Source organism: Oratosquilla oratoria, chromosome 11 (assembly GCF_046742065.1).
Source record: "Oratosquilla oratoria isolate Oo_2021 chromosome 11, ASM4674206v1, whole genome shotgun sequence".
Taxonomy (NCBI): domain Eukaryota; kingdom Metazoa; phylum Arthropoda; class Malacostraca; order Stomatopoda; family Squillidae; genus Oratosquilla; species Oratosquilla oratoria.
In genome coordinates, this window is record NC_134787.1 from 23,182,871 (window position 1) to 23,209,390 (window position 26,520).

At 39.4% G+C, this 26,520-nt stretch overlaps 1 protein-coding gene across 8 annotated transcripts in view; it reads left to right on the forward strand.

Annotated features, from left to right (window-relative positions):
* Aldh-III (Aldehyde dehydrogenase type III) overlaps nucleotides 1-26,520 on the forward strand; it is a 61,948-nt gene that overhangs the window by 3,542 nt on the left and 31,886 nt on the right. For 6 of the 8 annotated variants that reach the window (XR_012966859.1, XR_012966856.1, XR_012966855.1 and 3 more), the window contains exons 2-8: nucleotides 15,362-15,403; nucleotides 21,225-21,368; nucleotides 21,711-21,806; nucleotides 21,908-22,028; nucleotides 23,030-23,130; nucleotides 24,442-24,605; nucleotides 25,613-25,843. Coding sequence is in view for 1 of the 8 variants with exons in the window: in XM_076192461.1 (XP_076048576.1) it covers nucleotides 15,362-15,403; nucleotides 21,225-21,368; nucleotides 21,711-21,806; nucleotides 21,908-22,028; nucleotides 23,030-23,130; nucleotides 24,442-24,605; nucleotides 25,613-25,843 (899 nt within the window). In the remaining 7 variants the exon portion in view is untranslated. The other 2 variants (XR_012966857.1, XR_012966860.1) reach the window with 2 other exon arrangements.

Below are 26,520 nucleotides of genomic sequence, written 5' to 3' on the forward strand. Positions count from 1 at the left end.
GGTACTGAGCCTGATGGGACCAGTGTCCCGCTAATTTACCGGTAACCTTTTACCATTAAGCGAGTATGTACCGTTAAGGTCTTGGTAGGAGTACCTCAGGTTTGTATCAGGGAAAAATTAATTTTCCTGCGAAAATTACATTTTTTTTGCACTTTCTTTAATTTCTCCAAAAATTAATGTTATTTCTGTAATCAGCATACGAAACTATATTAATTGTGAAAGTCTCATAGAAAAATTCTGCATGTCGCCAAACGGAAAAGACATTTAAACAGTAAACTCGCGCTTATCCGAACGCGTTTTAACCGAATAATCGCATTAACCGAACATTTTCTCAATACGGTAGCCATCGCTTTAACCGAACGTATTTGGATCTCAACCGAACATTCAAACACCCCGCCACCCGCAAGCTTCACCAAGTGCTCACACGATGGCAGCACACTCCATGTTTACACCTGATCGGCTGTTTGGCGGTACATACATTCGTGAGTCCTCTCGGTGACGATACAGTATCACAAGCTCTCCTTAAACATTTTCTCTTTATACTCTATAGAATATGTTTATGAACTATTATAAGCATTTCCATGTGTAAAGTTTACAGGTACGAATATGGCAGCTGACATTACAGATAAAACTCTACGGAAATGAAACATACAAAGTCGGATTAACCGAACATTTCGGTTAATCGGACATTTCTAATCCCCCTTGGAGTTCGGATAAGTGGAAGTTTACTGTATATATATATATATATATATATACATATATGTATATATATATTTATACATACATATATATATATATATATATATATATTTACAGACGCTCCTCAACTTACGTTTTAGTTACGTTCCGAACGGCTGAACGTAAGTTGAAAATGAACGTAAGTTGTTACTGTACTATACATCGGTAAATCTTATTACCATATCTTATAAAACACCCCTAAATCATTAATTAAACACATAACATTGTAAAATAATAACATTTATTTCAAATAGATTAAATTCAAGCAACATAAATTGAGATGGTGGAGGAGGAGGAGGCAAGGCATGTTCAGTTTGTCGTCTGCGCAATGTAAACAATGGACGCAGCGTCGTGCGCAAGTATCGTTTGAACTACGGAGAGCGCGGTAAACTAAAAAATTCACTCAATTTTTTTTTTTTCAATTTTTATTTTTTACCGTCAGTTCAAACGTAAAATCGAAAAAACGTAAAACAAATGAACATAAGTAGAGGAGCGTCTGTATATATATATATATATATATATATATATATATATATATATATATATATTAATTCCACTTGGATCGTAAGAGGCGAGAAGAAAGGGACGGGGATTGGGACTAGGCATCCTTCTCCTTGTAGCCCCACAGGGGACATTCCTAAAAGAAAAAGCAAAGGCATAAGAGGGTCTGGGAGTTTTCCGACCAGCACCCTAAGGTTTGGGTCTTTTAATGTGCATGGATGTGGTACATGTGAGAGTAAAAGGGAAGAGATAGGTAGTATGTTTGTGAGAAGAAAGATGGATGTGTTGGCTTTGAGTGAAACTAAGCTGAAAGGGAAGGGCGAATGTAAGTTTGGGAGTGTAAGTGGGAGGTTATCAGGAGTGAAGAGAGGGCGAGGGAGGGAAGTGGTGGCTATACTAGTAAGTGAAGAGATTGGTAAACGTGTAGTGGAGTGGAAGGAGGTTCCCTCAAGGATAATGTGGATGAAGGTGAAACTGGGAAAGGAGGTGTGGGTTTTTGTAAGTGCATATGGACCTGGCAGTGAGAAGAGTGTAGAAGAAAGGGAGGCTTTTTGGAAAGATTTAAATGAGTGCATAGAGGATTTAGGGAGAAATATCAATGTAATAGTACTGAGAGACCTTAATGCTAGGGTAGGAAATGATCCAATTGATGGAGTGGTTGGGAAATGTGGAGTTCCAGGAAAGAATTGTAGTGGAGAGTTGATGGTGGAAATGTGTCTAGAAAGAGAGTTAATGATAGCAAATACAGTGTTTCAGAAGAAAGTCAAGCATAAGTACACATGGGAGAGGGTGGTGGAGGGAAAGGTGGTAGATAGAGTGTTAATGGACTATGTAGTGGTAAATAGGATTATGATAGGAAGAGTTAAGGATGTACATGTGCTAAGGGGAGAGGGTGGGGGAATATCAGATAATTTTTTGGTGGAAGGTAAGTTGAGAGTGGAGGATAGATGGAGAAAGAGGAAAGGGACAAAAGGTAGGGAGGTGCTTAGAGTGAACTCTTTAAATGAAAAGGAAAAGGAGAGGGAGTACAAGAAGAAGCTGAAGGAGGAGTGGGAGGGAGTGAAGGATAGAGTAGAGGTAGGTGTGGAGGAGGAATGGGGATGGTTCAAGTAGGGAGTCACAAAGTTTGCAAAGATGGTGTGTGGAACAAGAAGGACAGGGGGAAATAGAAGGAAGGGTAGTGAATGGTGGGATGAGGAAACAAAGAAGGTTGTAGAAGAGAAGAAGCGAGCTTTCTCAGATTGGTTACAAAATAGGACGAGGGAGTCATATGAGAGGTACAAAGAAAAGAAAAGAGAAGTAAAGCAAAAGGTAAAGGAGGCAAAGAGGAGAGCAGATGTGAAATGGGGTAAGAGTATGACAGAAAATTTTGAAAGTACAGGAGTCCCTCAAATAGTGCGGATTCGAATAACACGGATTCAATCATACGGGGATTTTATTTCAAAACCATCTTAAAAGTAGAGAACCGTTTTAAAATTCGCGCCGAGTCGGGCACGCATATGCACACACGCAGCAACATCGCAAACATTTGTGGCGACTGCTTTCTATTTTACCATATACAGTCGATCCTCATATAACGCGGTCATTATGTTGTGGGGCGAGGGGATAGCCGTGGGTGGCTGCCTGCGGCAACATGTCAACCTCCAGGTACTGAGGAGAGGGGGAGTAGGGGGGTAGCCAACAAGCTTTAGCTTGTCGCTTCCACCACCTGCGCCGTGCTATCATGAAATTTTACCGCCCTAACCTGTTGAAGTGTAATGTTTCTTTCATTTGGAACACAACTAATAAGTCTGATAATGACTGTGCTTGTCGTGTCTTAATTTCTCTTATGAGGTTCTTGTTGTTACTGGCGGTGGTGGTTTGGGAGATCAAAAACAGACATATACACGCTTACACACGTGTAGACACGCACACGTAGACACGTGTTAGACAACCAGTGTATGTTGTGAATGCGCGTGCGTGTACACACAAATACGAACACAGACACATGCACGTACATGCTTACTTGTACAGACACACACATGCATGCACGCATACACACATACACACACACATGCATGCACGCATACACACACACACACACACACACACACACACACACACACACACACACACACACACACACACACACACACACACACATACATACCCCACACACACACACATATACATACGCCACATACACACACACACACACGTGTATATGCCACATACACACACATATGTATATACGCCACATACACACACATATGTATATACGCCACATACACATATGCATACACGCCACATACACATACATGTATATACTGTATGCACAAACACATACGCCACAAACACCACATACATACACGCGCACACACGCACACATGTACACATACACATACATACGGTTCTCGGTATTTAATATGGAAAGTCAGCATATGCGGATTTGGTCATACGCGGTAATTTCAGGAACCTAACCCCCGCATTATTTGAGGGACTCCTGTAATAAAAAGATGTTTTGGAAAGAAATTAAGAGAGGAAGAGGAGGCGAATCAAGTAGAGAAGTAAAGGTAAAAGGTGCAGAAGGAGAGATGATAATTGGAAGAGAAGGCAGTGAGGGGAAGATGGGCAGAATATTTTAGGGAGTTGCTAAATGTGAGGGAGGATAGGGAGGGAAAAATAGCTGCAGTGGGAAATGCTAAGAAAATGAGAGTGATGGGTGAGGAAAATGGAGGAGAAATAAGGAAGGATGAAATGAAGGCAGTTGTTAAGATGATGAAAGCAGGTAAGGCACCTGGTCTGGATGGATGCCATGCAGAATGTCTAAAAAAAGGAGGTACAGTGATGGTGGACTGGCTGGTGAGGTTATTTAATGTTTGCTGGAGAGAGGGTAGAGTGCCGGAGGACTGGAGGAGTGCCTGTATAGTTCCACTTTACAAGGGAAAAGGGGACAAGTGTGAATGTAGTAGTTTCAGAGGGATTAGCTTGTTAAGTGTAGTTGAGAAGGCTTATGGGAGGATCTTGACTGAGAGGATTAGGAGAGGAACAGAGGGAGTAATTGGTGAGGAACAGTGTGGATTTAGAATGGGTAGTGGTTGTGTAGATCAGATCTTTGTGGTAAGACAGATATGTGAGAAAGCTATAGGAAAGGGGAAGGATTTTTTTTGGGCCTTTATGGACCTGGAAAAGGCTTACGACAGGGTAGACAGAAAGGCACTGTGGGAGGTTTTGCGGATATATGGGATAGGAGGAAAGCTTCTGGGAGCTATCAAGAGTTTTTATGAGAGTAGTAGAACTTGTGTCAGGATTAGAAATGGAGAGAGTGAGTGGTTTGAGGTAAAGGTGGGACTTCATCAAGGATGCGTTATGTCGCCCTGGCTGTTCAACTTATACATGGATGGGGTGGTGCGAGAGGTAAATGCAAGGGTAGTGGGTCAGGGATTGGAGATGGTTAAAGAAAATGGAGAAAAGTGGGAGGTGAGCCAGCTGTTGTTTGCAGATGACACTGCGCTTGTGGCAGGATCGGAGGAGGGATTGAGGAAGTTGGTGACAGAGTTTGGGAGAGAGGTAAATGCAAGGGTGGTGGGTCAGGGATTGGAGATGGTTAAAGAAAATGGAGAAAAGTGGGAGGTGAGCCAGCTGTTGTTTGCAGATGACACTGCGCTTGTGGCAGGATCGGAGGAGGGATTGAGGAAGTTGGTGACAGAGTTTGGGAGAGTATGTGATAGAAGAAAGCTAAAGATAAATGTGGGTAAAAGTAAGGTGATGAGATGTTCAAGGGGTGAAAGTGGAAGTAGACTGGAAGTGAGCATTAAGGGAGAGCAACTGGAGGAAGTGGATAGTTTTAGATACTTGGGTGCAAATGTGGCAGGAAAAGGTGAAGTGAAGGTGGAGGTAGAATATAGATTGAGAGAAGCGAGTAAATGCCTTGGTGGATTGAAAAGTGTAATGAGGAATAGACACTTGGGAATGGATGCTAAGAGGAGGTTATATGAAGGATTGATTGTGCCAACAGCACTGTATGGGGCAGAAACATGGAACATAGAGAGGAAGAGAGAAGGAGTTTGAATGTGTTTGAGATGAGGTGTCTGAGAAGTATGATGGGGGTTACTAGGCTAGATAGTGTGAGAAATGAGGAGGTGAGGAGGAGAACAGGGGTGGAAAGGGGGTTGGGAGATAGGGTTGATGAAAGAGTATTAGGATGATTTGGACACATGGAAAGAATGAGTGAAGAAAGACTAGTAAAAGAGGTATGGAAGGCAGATGTGGAGGGAGTGAACATGAAGGGACGTCCTAGGATGAGATGGATGGATGGGGTGAAGGGGGCTTTGGGGAAGAGGGGAATGTCTGTTGAGGAAGGACGGGAGAGGATAGTGGTGAATGGAGAATGGTTGTATATGGATGATGTTGTGATGCATGAGGTGGAATGGGTGAGGGGATGGGGGGGAGGTAGTATGTGTGAACAAATTTTGACGCAGTCCGAAGGGATTTCTCCCCGTCTTCTCCTTTATGCATGGGGGGATGGAGAGGGGGGTCGCCGATTTAATGAAGCGGCTTTGCTGTGGATGTGCTGTGTCTTGCAGCACTGCTTCTGACCCAGGGCAGTGGACAAGGTGCAGGGATGACCCGTCATCCAGGAGGTGCTAAGATAAGAGGGAGGGTGGAGGGGTGTGGAGTGTATTTAGGGATGGAATGGGTGGGAGTGATTTTATGCCTTTTCCTTTTTGGCTACCTCCCTTGTAAGGGGGAAAAAGCCTTGGTATATATATGTATGTATGTATATACTGTATATACAGACGCTCCTCAACTTATGTTTTAGTTAGGTTCCGAATGGCCGAACGTAACGTGAAAATGAACGTAAGTTGTTACTGTACTATATATCCATAAATTCTATCACCGTATCTTATGAAACACCCCTAAATCATTAATAATAGACATAACATTGTAAAATAATATCATTAATTTCAAATAAATTAGATTCAAGCAACATAAATTGAGATGGAGGAGAAGGAGGAGGAGGAGGCAAGGCACGTTCAGTCTGTCGTTTGTGCCATGTAAACAATGGACGCAGCATCATGCGTAAGTATCGTTTGAACTACGGAGAGCGCACTAAACTAAAAAATTCACTCAAAAATATTTTTTTGTTTTATGATTTTTTTTTACAGTCAGTTCAAACGTAAAATCGAATGAATGTAAGTAGAGGAGCGTCTGTATATATAAATATATATATATATATATATATATACACACACACATATATTTTTTTTTCCTTTACATATTTTGCCTATAGCACCGGTAGGCATGTGGGGTAGGTTGGTGCTTCCCTCGCCCGTTCGTGATGCAGGCAGGATTTTTAAAGTGACGACGTTACAAAACTTGAGTTGTGACTTCACACCATAACTTGGGACATCACCACTGCCTCACGATTCTTTTACTGGTAAAGTACCGGTAATGGCATTGTTTTTTACCGTTAATTCCGGTACTGAAATTAGCGGTATTTGCCCAGCACTACTGGTGGTATGGATCAAACTACACTGAGATATTTAGCAAGAATCAAAATACCATAATATATTATGTACAACACTTTATTAAATAATACACAGGTATTATATATACGTTGGGTTGACCACCTCGTAGGTTTTGGCTGATGTGGTCGGTAATTTTGCAGAGGATAAAAACGTAACTTCTGTTTGATTAAATTACATGAAAATCACACCTTGTAAAGAAAATAGTTCAAATAATTCAACTAGATGCAGTCAATTACACCAATAACACAATAGTATTTCTTAATAGAGTGAAGTTTGATCCATACCACCAGTGATGGCGGGCTGGACAGTATTCATAGCTGTGGTCGGTAATTTTGCAGAGGATAAAAATGTAACTTCTCTTTGGTCAAATTACATGAAAATCACACATTTTAAAGAAAATAGGTCAAATAATGCAACCATATGCTAATTTGTTGCGGTATTCGTAGGTGTGGTTGGTAATTTTGCAGAAGCTAAAAACATAATTTCTCTTTGGTCAAATTACATGAAAATCACACATTTTTAAGAAAATAGTTCAAGTAATTCAACTATATGCAATCTATTACAGTAATAACACAATAGTAAGAAACTTAATAAAGTGTAGTTTGATCCATACCACCAGTGATCATATATGGCGGGCTGGACGAATCGTAGCTGTGTTCGGTAATTTTGCACAGGATAAGAATGTAATTTCTCTTTGATCAAATTACATGGAAATCACACATTTTAAAGAAAATAGATCAGATAATGCAACCATATTCTAGTTTTTATAAAAAATTGTGCATCTGAGCAAAAACCCTCCTTGTCCGGGTTTTGTCGGTATTTAGTGAGTCGGACGGTATTTGTAGCTGTGGTTGGTAATTTTGCAGAGGCTAGAAACGTGACTTCTCTTTGATCAAATTACATGTAAGTCACACATTTTAAAGAAAATATGTCAAATAATGCAACCATATATATAAAATTGTGCATTTGAGCAAAAACCGTCCTTGTTTGGGTTTTGTCGGTAATTAGCGAGACCGTTGTAAACAGTCCCCAAGAATTCTTCTCAATACAACACAACAGGGCAGTGGACAAGATGCAGGGATGACCCATCATCCAGGAGGTGCCAAGATAAGAGGGAGGGTGGAGGGGAGTGGAGTGTAATTAGGGTGGGAATAGTTTTTATGCCTTTTTCTTTTTGGGTACCTCTCTTGTACATACATACATATACCAAGGCTTTTTCCCCCTTCCAAGGGAGGTAGCCAAAAAGGGAAAGGCATAAAAACACTCCCACCCATTTCATCCCTAAATACACTCCACACCCCTCCCACCCTCCCTCTCATCTGAGCACCTCCTGGATGACGGGTCATCCCTGCCCACTGCCCTGGGTCAGAAGCAGTGTCGCAAGACACAGCACATCCACAGCAAGGCCGCTTCATTTAATCGGCGACCCCCCCTCTCCGTCCCCCCTTGCATATAAGGAGAGGACGGGGAGAAATCCCTTCGGGCTGCGTCAAAATTTACTCACGCATACTACCCCCCCCCCGCCCATTCCTCCTCATGCAATCACAACATCATCCATATATAACCATTCTCCACTCACCTCTGTCTTCCGTCCTCTTCATAAGAGAAGAAGAGAGAAGGAGTTTGAATGTGTTTGAGATGAGGTGTCTGAGAAGTATGGTGGGGGTTACTAGGCTGGATAGTGTGAGAAATGAGGAGGTGAGGAGGAGATCAGGGGTGAAAAAGGATTTGGGAGATAGGGTTGATGAAAGAATATTAGGATGGTTTGGACACATGGAAAGAATGAGTGAAGAAAGACTAGTAAAAGAGGTATGGAAGGCAGATGTGGAGGGAGTGAACATGAGGGGACGTCCTAGGATGAGGTGGATGGATGGGGTGAAAGGGGCTTTGGGGAAGAGGGGAATGTCTGTTGAGGAAGGAAGGGAGAGGACCTCTCTTGTAAATGGGAAAAAGCCTTTGGTATATGTATGTACAAAACAACCAAAACCCACAACTTATTTACATACATTTCACCAAGACTGATATGCTGAGAGCAATTAGTGAACTTAGAGTAAACTCAGCTGCTGTCCCAGATGATGTGCCTGCCATCATTCTTACAAAATGCGAAGAGGCTCTAGCATCCCCCCTTCAGAAAATTTGGTGACTGTCCCTCAATACAGGAATAATACCTAGTAGACTGAAGGAAGCCAAATTATCTCCAATTTACAAGGGAGGAGAAAGAAGCCTGGCCAAAAACTACAGACCAGTTGCACTTACCTCCAATATCACAAAGATTTTTAAAAAGATATTGAGAAATAACATCATCAGGTACCTAGAAAAATACCAACTAATAAGCAAATCTCAACATGGTTTTCGTAAAGGGAGATCATGTCATTCCAACTTGTTTAGCCACTATGAATGGTTGTACCTAGGGCTTGCAAGATGAGGAAACATTGATGTTGTATGCCTTGATTTTGCTAAGGCCTTCGACCGAGTTGATCATGGCATCCTCTCACACAAACTCAAGGCTGTGGCAATTAAGGAAAATATTGGAATATGGCTCCATAACTTTGTCAGAACAAGGACACAAGTGGTAGCTGTTCATGGCCACCAATCAGAGAAGTCAGCAGTTCTCAGTGGTGTACCGCAGGGATCGGTGCTGGGACCGCTACTTTTCCTGGTCCTAATGAACGACATAGGCCAAGCCGTGGACAGCTCATTTCTGTCATCCTTTGCAGATGACACCACCCTCAGCCATAGAATCGGCAACGAGGCCGATATCCAGGAATTACAGGACAACCTTGACAAAGTCTCAGAATGGGCTGAAATTAACAACATGCAGTTCAATGAGGAGAAGTTTGAAATGCTATGATGTTGCCCCAATTCCAACCTAAAAAGATCCACCACACTCCACACTAGGGGAGGCATAACTACATCCTCGAGTCCAGTGGTAAAGTGCCTAGGAATTCACCTCAATGAAGATGCCACCTACAAAAACCATATATACAAAACTACTAGTGAAGCCAGACAAATGGCTGGATAGGTACTTAGCAAAAACAAAAGAGGAGAAAGACTTGAGAGTCTTGATAAAAGACAACCTGTCACATGACAGACATATGGACTACTGTAGATGATTAAAGTGGCATTCCATTATATGGATGAAGAGATGATGAAAAAACTCACTGAAACTGTGATACATCCAAGACTGGAATATGCATCAGTAGTATGGTCCCCACATAGAGTGAAGGTTATAAGCAAAATTGAGAGAATACAAAGGGCAGCAACCAGACTGGTCTGCAGACTGGCAGATAAACCATATGAGGAAAGATTAAAAGTACTGGGTCTGCCAACTTCGAAAGAGAAAGTGGTGATATGATTAGTGTTCAGGTCATCAATGGGGATAGATTGAATTGACAGAAGAAATATTCTGTTTAAAGATAGGATGGTTTTAAGAGGTCATGGGAGTAAATTAAGAGACCACATGTCCAAAGGATATGAAGAAATTTTTCTCTATAGATACATGAACATGTGGAATAGCATAGAAAGTGATATAGCACAGCTCAAACAATACATGAGTTCAAATCTAAATATGGTAATTTAATCAGGGATATCAATAAAGTTGTAACTGTAAAAGAATTTTAATTTTAGGCATGTTAGAAAATTAGATATTAGGAGATGGGACCTAATGAGCATTTTTCTTTCCTGTATACTACAATTAGGTAAATACTTGCTAGTTTTTAGTTTGCCTTGTGTGAGAATGAAGTGACAACCTTGTGTAGCATGATATATTAAAGTCAGCCCTTTACTTATAACTATATATATATATATATATATATATATATATATATATATTTATTTATATATTCTATTATAATCTTTGATGTGATTATATCATGAAAGTGTTCTGCTTCAAAATTTTAATTTCCTTTCACTGTGGTGTTTGAATTGTGTATTCATGTGTGCTTTGTGAAACTTGTGTATATATATATGTATATATATATATATATATATATATATATATGTATGTATATATATGTATATATATATATATATATATATATATTTTATTTATATATATATTCTATTATAATTTTTGATGTGATTATATCATGAAAGTGTTCTGCTTCAAAGTTTTAATTTCCTTTGATTGTGGTGTTTAGCATAATTTGTGTATTCATGTGTGCTTTGTGAAACTTGTGCATATATATATATATATATATATAATATATATATATATATATATATATATATATAATATGCAAAATAACCACAGGAGAAGGGGAATTTGTAAACAGTAAGTACTTTCCTATATTACATCTAGTCTGAAGATGTAATATACGAAAGTACTTACTGTCTTCAAGTTTCCTCTCTTCTGTGGTTATTTTGCATTTTTGTATCACGGTGATGTGATTGCTTGCATATATATATATATATATATATATATATATATATATATATATATATATACATATATATATATATATATATGATGTATATATATATATATTCTCAGTGTTCTGCTTCAAAGTTTTAATGTGATTATATCATGAAAGTGTTCTGCTTCAAAGTTTTAATTTCCTTTCACTGTGGTGTTTAGTATAATTTGTGTATTCATGTGTGTTTTGTGAAACTTGTGCATATGTGTATATATATATATATATATATAATATGCAAAATAACCACAGGAGAAGGGGAACTTGTAGACAGTAAGTACTTTCCTATATTACATCTAGTCTGAAGATGTAATATACAAAAGTACTTACTGTCTACAAGTTTCCCTTCTCCTGTGGTTATTTTGCATTTTTGTATCACGGTGATGTGATTGCTTGCATATATATATATATATATATATATATATATATATATACCGTATTTTCCGGCTTAAAATGCGCATCGGGTTATAATGCGCACCCATGCACTACGTTATCTCAGTACACAGATAGCGTGCACCGGCGTATAACGCGCATGCCAGGAAAAGTCACTGGTGGCTAAAGCTCGTGAACTGCATGTATGCGACTCCTGCTTGCGTTGGTCCATTGTTTTGTGGGAAATTTGAGCCATGAAAAGTTTATTGAATACAAAATGTATATGAAAAATTTCGGATTTTTACAGAAATATTTTAATTTACTATCCTGAGGGAATAATTCATCTTACAAGTTTTTATCACCGTGTACAAGTTTTTATCGCCATGCAGTAACTATGTTTCGGTTCATAAGTGTCTTTACTGAAGTGACGTTTAGTTTAACAAACTCTCGCAATAGGGTGTTTAGTGTAGGCTAGATTGGCAATAGAACTGTCAATCTCGGCCCTGATCTCGCATATTCCGGGTGAGCTAAAACGGCCAACGTTCATGATGTTGGTACCAGTGCTGTTTTACGGATCCCAAATATTTGCATAGACTACGATAATTAATGTTAGTAAAAATAAACCAATGAAATAACGGCGATTAATTACTTAGTATCATGTGAACGAGGTTACATGGAGAAGTATTTTTCATTGGCTAGAGCCACCGCTGGGAAATCTGTTGATTTGTCACTAAATTAAGTGTCAGTTTAGGCATCAATCAGGACACAACTAAGAAAAAGTCGGAACTACATGTACCGGTATATGACTCATGTTGTGCTTTGGTCCCTTATTACTTTGTAGCTTAAATAGTTTGTAGGAAATATGATCTAAAAAAAGTTTATTGAAAGTAAAATATACAGAAAAATTTCGGGATTTTTACAGAAAATGTTCATTTTATATCTTAAGGAAATAATTCGTCTTTACCATTTTTTTTTTAATACTGAAACAAACTACAGACTGCTTCGTTTTAGCTTTGAACCTGCAATAACAGTGGTGAAATAGGACAGTCTCTCATCGAGGTGACGTTTAGTTAATATAACTCCCGAAAGAGGGTGTTGTAGTCAAGTGTTTGACACGAGTTTATGAACGGCCGCAACGGAATTTGTACTATACCTAAAGTGAAGCAACAAAGCCAACATAAAAATTCAAACTAGGATGCTGTGAACATGGGCAAATATCATGAATATTGATCATGTTTCATGGTGTTTAGGCCTATTTAAACATGAAAAATAAGATTCGATAGATACCTACCTATACCAAATATTTACATGCCCCATGCTGGCGTATTCTTTCATATCACCATGGCTGTTCTTCTTGTTCTCACGGAACGTCACAGAGAAGTGTGCCGTCCCGACTTTGTGACGGCCAACATCGTCACGTTGTTGTGAAAAAAAATTACACACACAGCCGCAGAATTTTTATCGTAGGCCGTAGATAACGCGCACCACCGGATAATGCGCACCCCCCATGTTTAGGCCCTTCCAACGGAAAAAAGTCGCACACTATACGCCGGAAAATACGGTATATATATATATATATATATATATATACAGATGCTCCTCTGCTTACATTAATTCGTTTTACGTTTTTTCGATTTTACGTTTGAACTGACTAAAAAAATTGTATTTTTTTTTTTTTTGTGAATCTTTTAGTTTAGCGCGCTCTCTGTAGTTCAAATGATACTTACGCATGACGCTGCGTCCATTGTTTACATGGCACAAACGACAGACTGAACGTGCCTTGCCTCCTCCTCCTCCTCCTCCCCCTCCTCCTTCTCCTCCACCATCTCAATTTATGTTGCTTGAATTTAATTTATTTGAAATTAATGTTATTATTTTACAATGTTATGTTTATAATTAATGATTTAGGGGTGTTTTATAAGATACGGTAATAGAATTTATGGATGTATAGTACAGTAACAACTTACGTTCATTTTCATGTTACGTTCGGCCGTTCGGAACCTAACTAAAACGTAAGTTGAGGAGCGTCTGTATATATATATATATATATATATACATATACATATATATATACATATATACATATATATATATTATATATACACAGGTTGAACACTAATGTAATCTAACAGGGAACACTAATGTAATCTAACATTTCAACTTTGTCTTCAGAGTAACAGGCTAATACAGATCATTGTAATATATACCTTCATAAGAGATCATCTTGCTGGACATTTTAGAATGGAGTGCACTGATTAGTCCACACTTTCGCAGAGGATTAGCCTGGCTGTACCCAGTGACAGATTTGCAAACCCTTCTCTGTGGTTGGTGACTTCTCCTGTGATGATATGTGCAACTTCCACAAACTTCCTCATTTTCTTTTCAAGTTTCGTGCTGAGGAGGTGAGCACTTTCCCAGCTAAGAAAGTGTTCTTGTGACTGCGCATGCACCTCTAGGGAGTTGGAGGTTCTGTGGTGCCACAGGTCACTTTTGTGCTGTCCTATCACAAGTTGTCATTCCTCAACACAGTGATACACCAAGGGATAAAAGAGGTTAGATTTTCTGTATACAGGAAGCCAACAAAACAAGGAAGATTTCATTCACTACTTGTTGAAACACAGTGCACAGACAAGGTCCAGAGTAGTAATTGGTTTCTACTTGAGAGCCATTAGAATTTGTAGTGAAGAATCTTTAGAAGAGGTTGCCTATGTTACCAGTACTTTCTGCAGGTTATTGTACCATGAAGACCTGTTCAATAGACTAAAGATAAAGGCTGTAGACATTTATAAAAGAGCAAGAAGAGAAAATGTAGATTGTGATTGCCTCATAGAACCATATGTGAGTGGAGCTGAGATGCTGACCTCTTTATTATCCAATATTGGCATGCACGTGGCTTATACCTTTGGGTAAAAAATTAAGGACATAGTGAGAGGTAAAGAAGAAATAAATATCAACAAGGACAGCATTGTTTATAGCATACTGTGTGGTGGATGTTCTTCTGTGTATTATGGTGAGATGTCAAGGGTGCTTCCAAAAAGGATAGGAGAGCACAAAAGCAACCTGTGTCACTACAGGACCTCTAACTCCTTAGTGGTGCATTACAGAGTCAGAAGGACACCTTCCTAGTTGGAAAAATGCTTGCCCCCTCAGCACAACTTGGAAAGATAATTAGAAAGTTATTGGAATTGGCATATATTGTCACAGGAGAGGTCACCAACCACAGAGAAGGGTTTGCGAATCTGTCCTTAGTTGCAGGCAGGCTGGTCCTCAGTGAAAATGTGGACCAAACAGCATGCTCCATTCTAAGATGTCTGACAAGATGACCTGCTATGAGGGTATATATTATAATGATCAGTATTAGTCTGTTATTGTGAAGAAGTCGTAAAGTCAAAACTTTAGATTACATTAGTGTTCCTGGTTCAACACATTTCCTTACCACCTTTTCCACTTAATTCTTTCACCCTCAAAACAACATGTACGTATAATGTAAATATGCAGAGTCCACTAGAAAGAGAAAAAACACACGTAGTCCCTGTGCTTTTGTGATATATTCCTTCATAATGTGAATATATCATGAAAGTGCTTGGACTCTGTGTTTTTCCTCTTCCTAGTGGACTCTGCATATTTGTGATTCATGTGTGCTTTGTGAAATTTGTACATGTATAATGTAAGAATATTCTTTTTCATCAATTGTCATGTATATTCTGTTTTTGTAAATAATCTATAGTGATCACACAAGCAATATTTCTATTACCAAAGGCTTTTGCCTAAATTATTGTATACATTTGTGTTGCTACCAGTTTCTCTAGCTGGTTTCTATATTTACAGTTACAAGAAGATACACCTGAAAAGATGACCTACTATGAGCAAGTAAGTTATTTCAATTCTACCATGTTTTTATAGTTATATACATCTTATGTATTATATATATATATATATATATATATATATATATATATATATATATATATATATATATATATATATATATATATATATATATATATATATATATTATACACAGTGTTGTAGACACAATCATCCCTTCATATAAGCTTTTCTTTGCATCAATCCCCATATATCTATTTCTCATGCCACTTTTCATTCCCTTTAAACATTTACTTGCTTCTGTCACCATAGTTTACCTCCATTCATACTTCTCTATTCTCTGCTACATGTATTTACCTAGTTGTATTTACCTAGTTGTATTATACGGGAAGGGGAGCTATGCTTGTGGTGACCCGTTTTTATATCTCGCAAGATCAAGTTTGTTCTTGAATTCTTGTATTGTGTTTACACACACTATTTTTTCATCCAATTTGTTCCATATATCTATCACTCTGTGTGGGAAGCTGTTCTTTTTCAGGTCTCTTCTGTGATCCTGAATACAAACTACCCACTTCCTTTAACCACTTCAGTATGATGACACCCACATAGGTGTCATGAGGTGCAAGTAGGTACACAAGGAGTTGGTGTCTGTATCTTAATTATGTATATTTTTTTGTAGTTGTACATGAGTTACTCTTAGATTCTTTGAACTGGTTTGATCATGTTTTCTGTATTTTTTATTACTCAGAGTAAAAGAGAACGAGTAATACAGAAGTGACTTTATATTTTATAATGCGAGTAGTGTGATGCATTGTGTGTTTGGCAGCTGATGCCGTGCGCAAGAATTTGAGTCATACTGAAGTGGTTAAGATGTACCTCCAACATACCCTTATACATCTTATCACTTTGCTTTTCCCACATTTACTTTCAACTTCCTCCTGTCAAGTACCTTCCCAAACTCTATCACTAACTGCCTCAGAGCCTCCTCTGACTCAGCCACAAGCACATTGTCATAAGTAAACAAGTGGCTCACCTCTCACTTCCTTCCACTCTCTCTAACCATCTCCAGTCCTCTGCCCATCATCCTCACATTTACCCACCTCACCACAATCCAGGTACACAATGAACAGCCATTGTGACATAACACAACCCTGGTGTAGCCCCACCATCTCATACCACTCACTCTCACTATTCCCAACCCTAACATATGCTCTATGTAAAAGGTTTTGACTTACTTAACAGCTTACCTCCGATCCCATATATCTGTAGTACCTCCCACAGTGCCTTCTTGTCTACCCAAGCATAAGCTTTCTGAATAACCATAAAGCCCCAAAAACCATCCTTACCTTTTGCCTAGAATTTCTTGCAAACCTACCTTACCACAAAAATTTTGATCCACACTGTTCCTCGCCAGTTACTCCCTCTATTCTTCTCCTAATCCTTTCATTTATTGCCCACCCATGTGCTTTTCCAACTACACTCGATAAACTGATCCCTCTTAAAGTACTACATTTACATTTGTCTCCTTTTCCTTAGTAGAGTGGAACTATACAAGTGCTCTTCCAGTTCTCCAGCAGACTCCCCTCCCTTGGGCATATAGTAAACAACTTCATTTGCCAATCCACTATAACTGTTGCTAATGTGCTAAAGCAGTTCTTGCTTGTTGTGGAAAGGATTTCTTTTTAGTGCTGATGTCAGGAGTGTGGTGGATTATGGCGTTTTGTGATTTGTCTTGTAGTGCTTATGTTGTGAGTGTGTTTTTTGTATGGATGTGGTGCTGGTGGAAGGAAGTACAGAGAGAATTTTTTATATGTTGAAAATATTAAAGCACTGCCCTTATGTGCCATTGATCAATGCAACAGTTGCACAGATCTTAGATGGAATTCTAACAGTTGCATTCAACACAGTAATGGTAAATTAGAGTGTGGTTATCATATCATATCCATGGGGGGAAGTGACTTGAACCTACAACAATCATTATTTTTGCCTTTTGGACTGGCTGTTATTTATTATGAATGCTGTTAACTCCTACTGGGTAGGATTTTGAAGAGAAGATAAGAATATTTATCATGGGAATATATTCTGTGGTCATGTAAGAGGTTTGTTATCAGATAAGATAGTTGGATAACTGACAGAGGTTACATATTTCTAAAGAGAAAGTCCTTTTGATTACTGATCTTTTGAAGGGAAGGTGTTAATTTTTCACTCCAGTTTTAGTATTTTGAAAGTTCAAGATAAATTTGTCCTATAATGGAAGACATGGCTCAGGTAAAAGCACTTGAAGGATGCAGTTAGATTCATATGTGAGAATATATTCATGGTTATTTTTACCCAGTGCCCATGACCTTGATTTCTTGTTGGTTCAGATGTCAGATGTCAACCTTGCAGAGAAAACCCCTAAACTAGCATGGCTACATTCAAACCACAAGCCAGCTCTAAAACAGTATATATATACAGAATAGGCCTGGCAACAGAAGCAAATTGCTCCAGATACAGTCACTACACAGATGACACTGAACATCTCATCCTATATTGCCTTACCCAGACAGCTTCTCTCTTTATTGGGGTGGACTTGTGGGACAATCCAGAGTTTGGTGCCAGTTACCTGGTACTCGTGGGTTTCCTGTAAGAGAGACCTGAGGCTGTATTTACCTAGTTGTATTATACGGGAAGGGAGCTATGCTTGTGGTGACCCATCTTTGTATCTTTCAGCATCAAGTTTTTTCTTAAAATCTTGAATAGTGTTTGATAGCACCTAGAATAAAAGTGTGAATAACCCCCTGTTATAGAATGGGTTGATCAAGATAGAGCAAACTTCGTTCACACAATGTATACCACTGAATTGAAGATGATAGCTTGGTCTTATACAGAATTAAAGGATAAGAGAGGATGGAAGAGTTTAACCTCGTCAATAAAAGCAAATTCTTGTGTGCAACATCAGATGACTGATGTACAATGATGCATCACAGTACTCTTGTTATAAAATGTAATGTCACTGCTGTTTTACTAGTTCTCTTTCACTCTGAGGAATGATAAACCTAGAAAACGAGATCAAGCCAGTTCACAGAATTTGGGGGCCACTCTGCAACAACCACAAAATTAATATAATCAAGACGCCAATGCCAGCATCCTTGTATACCCACTCACGCCTCATGATGCATATGCAGGCGTCATCATAAGGAAGAGGTTGATAAGAATTTAGTCATAAAAGCATATACACACACAAATCACTGGACAGATACTCCTTATGACTGCAAAATTCTGTACTTCACCAGACTAAAAGAAAGAAAAAAAAAAAAACACTCGTAGGCAAGCAAGAATTGAACTGGCATGCCTACACTCAAGTCACTATCTTGGTTTGAAACTGTACCAATAGAAAATTGGCCTTGCTAAAAGACACTAAATGCTTAAGTAACCGCAGCACAGAAAACAGCACATTATATCATGCTGTTCTGCACTTCAGACAACTCCACAAACACTCAACAGCATCACACTATCCAACACTAACACTACACGCTCTCACGCAGCAATAATCACAACAACAGATAATCTACCCTCAAACAGACAACAAGCAAACGCACTCATACGTCATTTTGCACAGACGAGCCATCTTACATCTCACCCTGACGACCGACGCACCATTCGACGTAAGAAAGACTTCCCTACAGACTCAGACTATACACCCTTCATAGACAGTCAGACAAAACTCATAATGCATAATCTCAAGCACTCATCTGCCTGTGGCCCTGATAACATAAGCAACATCCACCTAAAACACATTGGACCACAAGGTATACACGCACTCACAAACATTGCAAACTACAGCTATTCACACAACACTATACCCGACATCTGGAAGCATGGTAAAATAATCACCATTCCAAAACCGAACAAAGACCCAACAATCTCAACATCGCACCGCCCAATCACACTTCTCTGCACCCCCTCTAAAGTCATTGAACGCCTAATACTTAAACTTGTCACACCACATATTCCCCTTGCTGACTCACAACACGGTTTTAGGCCACTACACTCCACAAACACTCCTGATAAACCTCACACAAAGAATTTTAGATGGCATCAATTCAGATAGGCCCCACCACAGAACACTTCTTATAACATTGGACATTAGTAAAGCTTTTGATGCTATCCCCCGCCACAACCTAACAAATAAAATATATAACACAGACATGCACAATAACACCAAAAGATGGCTGGCCAATTATCTGGCAGGCAGGAATGCTCATGTGTCATATAATGGCCAATCATCGCACATCAGAAACATTAAGAATGGAGTACCACAGGGCTCAGTTCTATCCCCCACATTATTTAATCTATACATGCATGACTTACCCACACCAGACACCTCAGTAATACAAATCTCTTCCTACGCAGACGACATAACAATCACATGCACACATCGTAACACAGACAAAGCTGCAGAAATAATCCAGCCTTACCTTGACACACTCAACACATGGTTCATCACAAACAGACTCAAAATAGCTCCAACCAAATCTACAGCAACACTTCTCACCAACTGGACAAAAGAACACAAATACATACCTCATCTCTACATCAACAACACACTAATACCACACACAAACACACCGAAAATTCTTGGTGTAACATACGATACATCCATGTCTTTCAAACAACACATCACAAACATAAAAAACAAATGCACACCTAGACTTAACACACTTAAGTCAATCACTGGAACAACATTTGGACAAAACAAAGAAACTAATATAACAATATACAAACAATGCATACGCTCAGTGATGAATTATGCGAGTCCTGCATGGGCTCCTAATCTCAGTGAGACACACCACAACACCCTTCAAATCATACAAAACAAAGCCCTAAAAACAATTACAGGCTGCACAAATACAACACCTACAGACCATTTACACCATGAAACAAAAGTCCTCAAAGTCAAGGACCACCTCGACATGAGAGGCACACAAACACTTGCTGCAGCCACCACAAACACATCACACCCGCTACACTACATAGCAGAACATCCACACACACCAAGAAACATTAAAACTACACCCAAAGACCTTTATCATGCACAGATACTCTCTTCTCTTCCTCCACAACCACCAAATACCAGCCTCCGGAAACATATTCATAATCATATCACTCACCGCTCCATTAACACACTGAAAGACAACACACTGCTGCATGCCAGACCCCCTGATATCCACCCTTCTGAATCCTCTCTCCCACGAAAGGACAGAGTCCACTTGGCCAGACTGCGATGCGGCCACCACCCAGCACTTCTAAGCTACCAGAAGAGGCTGGACGACCGTGTTGTGAACAGCTGCCCAGGATGTAACACTTCACCCCATACCATACAACACATAATGGAAGACTGCATTATACACAATCATGCACGCAAACAACACAACATACACTCTATAAAGGATTTGTGGGAAAACCCAGTTTTGGCTGTGGCCTTCCTTGGGGAGACGGGACTGCTCGGACAGACAGTCTAGGGAACGACAACAACAACAACAACTCCACAAAGTAAGGAATTGAATATTGGTAAGGATGAAGCTCAGAAATAAGTAGATCAGTCAACCATTTTGTTGACCAGGTACCTCTTGCAGGAGGCCCATGTTTCCCAAGTAACTGACAATATCCACTGGATTGCCCCATAAGTCATTGAAGGAAAAAATAATGCATTGCCTGGGTATGGAGAGGGTGGGTCATTGTAAAATGAGGTGTTCAGTGTTTTTTGTGTGATGGTTGCATCTCGGACTTGGCCTGTTCTGTGATGGTATTGTATATTGTATTGGTGTATATATTTCATTTTGGACTAATTTTATTTTCTGTTTATTATCCTCATTGCCAGTTAGTACAAGGGGTTCGGAATGCATTTTTGCAAGGGAAGACCAGAGAGATCAAGTTCCGCAAAGAACAGCTAAAGGCACTCAAACAATTGTACGAGCAAGAGGAGGCGGCTATCTGTGCAGCACTGGCTACAGATCTCAATAAGGTAGTGTCTTATATGTTATGTTGTTTGCATAAAGTAGTTTAATACAGTTTATTAACTGAATTTTCAAGTCAAGTTATGGTAGGTCACTATAGGTTGTTATGGTGCAAGGTGTGATACTGTATTTTGGTATTTATGTATTTATTTATATTATTATGTATTATGTATTTATTTATATTATTTTATTATTATATGGGTGGGAGTGGATTTATGCCTTTAACTTAGGCTACCTCCCTTGTAAGGGGGAAAAGCCCTTGGTATATGCATGTATTTATTATTATTATTATTATTATTTTTTTTTTTTTTTTTTTTTTTTTCCATTATTAAGTTTTCTTGTTTTTACAGCCAAAGCAAGAGAGCATTCTATTAGAAATAAATGTTCTGAAGAGTGACATTGACTATATTTTGAACAACATTGATGATTGGGTCAAACCTGAAAAGGTAACGGAAAATCCTTATTTCTTTGAATACAACTGATATTAACTGATGCATATTTGCCAATGTGTTAAACCTCTCATTTTAACAATGGTTTTTGTCTTCAGGTCCCAGCCAATTTGGTGACCATATTTGACAAATCTGTAATTTTCCATGATCCATATGGTGTTGTGTTAGTGTTGGGAGCATGGAATTACCCCATGATGCTTCCCTTGATGCCAGTTACAGGTAAATAGTTCTTCTTCCTGTTCTTCCTCTTCCCCCTTTTCTACCACTACTTCTACCTCCTCTTTCTCCAGTCCACTGGGATGACTGATACTCTTTATTTGATCCTGGAATGAAATGTTACCACACTATTAGGGCTTAAAAGGTTAAGGTAATGACATATTTGTAATGTATTAGATGATCTTTTGATAAGATATTTTATGATGGAGCAAGAAGCTTGTGATATCTCAAGAATTAAATTTTTAATGGGAATGGATAGACAAGATGCAAAAGATCAGAGCTGGGCACATTCCTTGGTGCGTTTTTAGGTGCATTCTTTGGTGTCCTGACTGAAACTTATATAGTCAGGACACCTAGGAACACACCCAGCGTGGCAAAAGATACGAGTGAATAGAGTGGTTGTAAATGAATGAGGAACTGAACTGCCTAAAAAGAAGTTCTTATCTCCTCCATAAATTCTAAAGTGGATAAGCGTGAGAGGGTGGCTGCCATTATCATCTTTTATGCATGTACTTGCACAGCCCATATTAGATTGTGTAGATCATGACTCTTCCTTGAATAAGATGTGGGTCAGTCTGGTGGCCATTGCTGGTTACCTGGGGCCAGTGGGTCTCCCACAAGAGAGACCTGGGCAACATATTGACTGATATACATTATCAATGATATTCTCTCATAAGACTAAAGGTTTCAGTTCTTTGAATGGTTCTCAAGTGTAAAATACGAGTTGATGGCTATAAGAATACAAAAATATTCAATCAGTCAGTCAGTGACTCCTGGGTTGTTTAGCATTAAATGTTAATGAGACAGAGAAAAGATAATTATCTGTTACTTTGATTCATATTGGAATAAAAGACATTCAATAATGGATCTTTTTCATGTCAAAGACTACTTATAAAAAGTTGGTGGAGTAGGAGATATTTTTGCATGGTGAAAAAATATACTTACCAAGACCAAAGTAAGTATAATTTTTTAATTTGAAATTAAGATTTTGTTTTATTTTACAGGTGCAATTGCTGCTGGTAACTGTGTAATTATCAAGCCATCTGAAATGTCTCCAGCCACAGCAAAAGTTATAGCTGACCTCGTTCCAAAGTATTTGGATCCTGTGAGTAGATTGTGTATTATTTTTTATGATACTGTAAGATATTGCTAAGATAAGAGGGGAACAAAGGTGGTAGGTGAAAGTGGAATGGGTGGGAGTATCTGTTGAGGAAGGGAGAAGACTGAAGATAGGGGTGAATGGAGAAGGGTTGTATATGGTTGATGCTGTGATGGATGGAAGGGAGTGGGTGGGGAATGGGGGAGGAGAGTTAGGGAGCATCTGTGAATGTTTTGACACAGCCCAAAGGGATTTGTCACTGTCTTTTCTTTTTCTGCATGAGGGGATGGAGTGGGGTGGGGTTAACCAATTAAATGAAGAGGCCTTGGTGTGGATGTGCTGTCTTGTTACATTGCTTCTGACCCAGGGCAGTGGGCAAAATGCAGGGATGACCTGTCATCCAGGAGGAGCCAAGAAAAGAGGGAGGGACGGATGGTGAATTGGAGTGGGGTATGTGGCAATGAAATGGTTGGGAGTGGATCTGCCTTTGATTACCTCCCTTGTAAAGGAGAAAAAGCTGTTGGTATATGTATATATATATATGTATATAGAATTTAAAGAAGGCAGAAAAGATAAGCCTAAATCTGTTTGAGATGAAGTGCTTAAGAAGTATGGTGGGGTTTACAAGGATGGATAGAGTGAGAAATGAGAAGGTGAGATGGAGAGTGGGGATGGAGAATTGGCAAATATAATTAAACAGAGAATTTTGGGATATTTTGGGGATATGGAAAGAATAAGTGAAGGAAGACTAGCAAGAAGAGTGTGGAAGGCAGAGGCGGATAGAATAAACTTGAGAAAGTCGAGAATGGGGTGTAGGGGGCCTCAGCAGCAAAGGGAGAGAGCTATAGATAGGTGTGAGTGGAAAGTGGTTGTGAATAGATTATCAATTGATTTTTTTTTTAACTGTAAATCCTGGAGTGTGTGAAGGAAGAGGGTTGCCATGTAAAGCAGCAGTAGGGTAAACCAGTTTCAACTGTCAGGCCCTGCTATGGGGGTTACATGTCTTAATAAAGAAAAAAAAAAAAAATGGCTGTTGAATGGATGTGGGTTGGGTGAAGGCTGGATGTAGAATTCCATGGTTAGGCCACCTCCTTATAATAGGAAAGGGTCTCTTGATATATGTGTGTATTTTCATGGATTATTAAAATTATTGGGGAAACCATACATGTATACATTAAATTCCTTGCATAAAAAAGTCCTTCATAAGGAAGCACTGTCCTATATGTCACTGAGAGGGAGAGTTTGATATTAAGTTGAATCATATTAATAGTGGATTGATGTGTATTTATACCTGAATATAAATTTCTTTATTGACAGGAGTGCTTCAAAGTTGTTTGTGGAGGCATCTCTGAGACTACAGAGTTGCTAAAGCAGAAGTTCGACTACATCTTCTACACAGGATCCCCACATGTTGGCAGGATTGTGCGAGATGCTGCAAACAAGTACTTGACTCCAACTACTTTGGAACTTGGAGGGAAAAGGTGAACAGGATCTTTATCACATTGTGATGATGATGTTTTGAAACCTTGACATGTGTGGTTTGGCTCATCTTTTCCTCATCTTGGTTCACATAATATTCATCCTCATCTAACCATTACCAAGGGCTTCTATCCCCTTATAAGGGAGGTAGCCAGTGAAGGCATGCACCCAATCACTACCCATTTGTTTCCCGTTCTTCTTAGCTCCTTGTGGTCAAAGGGTCACCCTTGTCTTCTGCCCACTGTCTGGGTCAGAAGCAGTGCAGCAAAACACAGCACATCTACAGCAGGGTTAGCCATTTCATTTATATGGCAATCCTCTCTCCTCATCCCATCATGTGAAAAATAGAGAAGCCTGGGAGAAATCACTTCGGACTGCATCAAATTATCATCTATACACAACCATTTTCCAATCACACCTATCCCCTGCCTTCTTCTTTCCTTGCTCTACAGAATTTCCATTTTACTCAAAGCCCCTTTCATCCCATCAATTTACTTCTGCCATTTCATATTAAGGAATGCTGACAACCAGCATTGGTGCCCTACCTCCTACTTTCAGCTTGGAGGTGAGATGATGTATAGTCACTGAAAGTGGTAAAGGACAGTTTTAAGGGATTAGTAGAAAGGAGGGACAGTTATAGTACAAAAATAGCATCAGCATCTCCCTCCTGTGTGCATTTACCTAGTTATATCTTATGGAGGGGGGAGCTATGCTCGTGGTGTCCCATCTATCTCACCATGTCTAATTTTCTCTTAAATTCTTGTATTGTTTTTGCATACACTCTTGTTTTGTCTAGTATGTTCCATACATCCACCATTCTATGGGGAAAGCTCCCCCCCCCCCAGCAAGAATTATCTTTTATCCACAAAGTGTTATGATAGAAGGGACAACAAATAGGTTTAGGGTAAGACTTGGCATCCCCTTTTAAGGAGGAAAAAGGCCTTGTGGTATACTTATGCATGTACTTGCTGACTTCTATGTTATTGTATATTTTTTCCATTCCTTTCAGCCCATTGTATATTGATGATTCTGTTGACATGGATATGGCTGCCCGTCGAATCTTGTGGGGCAAGTTCATCAATTTAGGGCAGACTTGCATTGCTCCAGATTATGTGCTGTGCACCAGAAGTGTGCAAGACAAGTTGATTGATATAGCTAAAGAAGTTCTGAAGGAATGGTATGGATCTCAGCCTAACAAGTCTCCCGACCTTTGCCGGATTGTGTCAGACAAGCATGCAAAGTAAGTAGTTGAAATTTTGTATTATAGTACTTAATATTAACCTTTTTGGGAATATTGAATATTTGGGAATGGATGCTAAGAGGAGATTGTATGAAGGGGTGATTGTGCCAGTAGCACTGTATGGGAAAGAAACATGAAGCATAAGGGAAGGAGAGAGAAAGAGTTTAAATGTGTTTGAGATGAAACGTCTGAGAAGTAAGGTAGGGGTTATTAGGTGGGATAGAGTGAGAAACAAGGAGGTGAGGAAGAGAGCGAGGGTGGAAAAGGAGTTGGGAGCTAGGGTTGATGAAAGAGTATTGGGGTGGTTTGGACACATAGAAAGAATGAGTGAAGAAAGATTAGTAAAAGAGGTGTGGAAGGCAGAGGTGGGTGGAGTGAACATGAGGGGGCAACCAATGATGAGATGGATGGATGGGGTGAAAGGGGTGTTTAGTAAAAGGGAGATGTCTGTTGAGAAAGGAAGAGAGGAGACAGAAGATAGGGGTGAGTGGAGAATGGTTGTGTATGGATGATGCTGTGATGCATGGAAGGGAGTGGGTGGGGGATGGGGGGTGAGGGGTTACAGGCCAAAGGGATTTCTCCCCGTCTTCCCTTTTTTGCGTGAGGGGATGGAGAGGGGGTTGCTGATTAAATGAAGTGACCTTGCTGTGGATGTGCTGTGTCTTGCTGCATTGCAC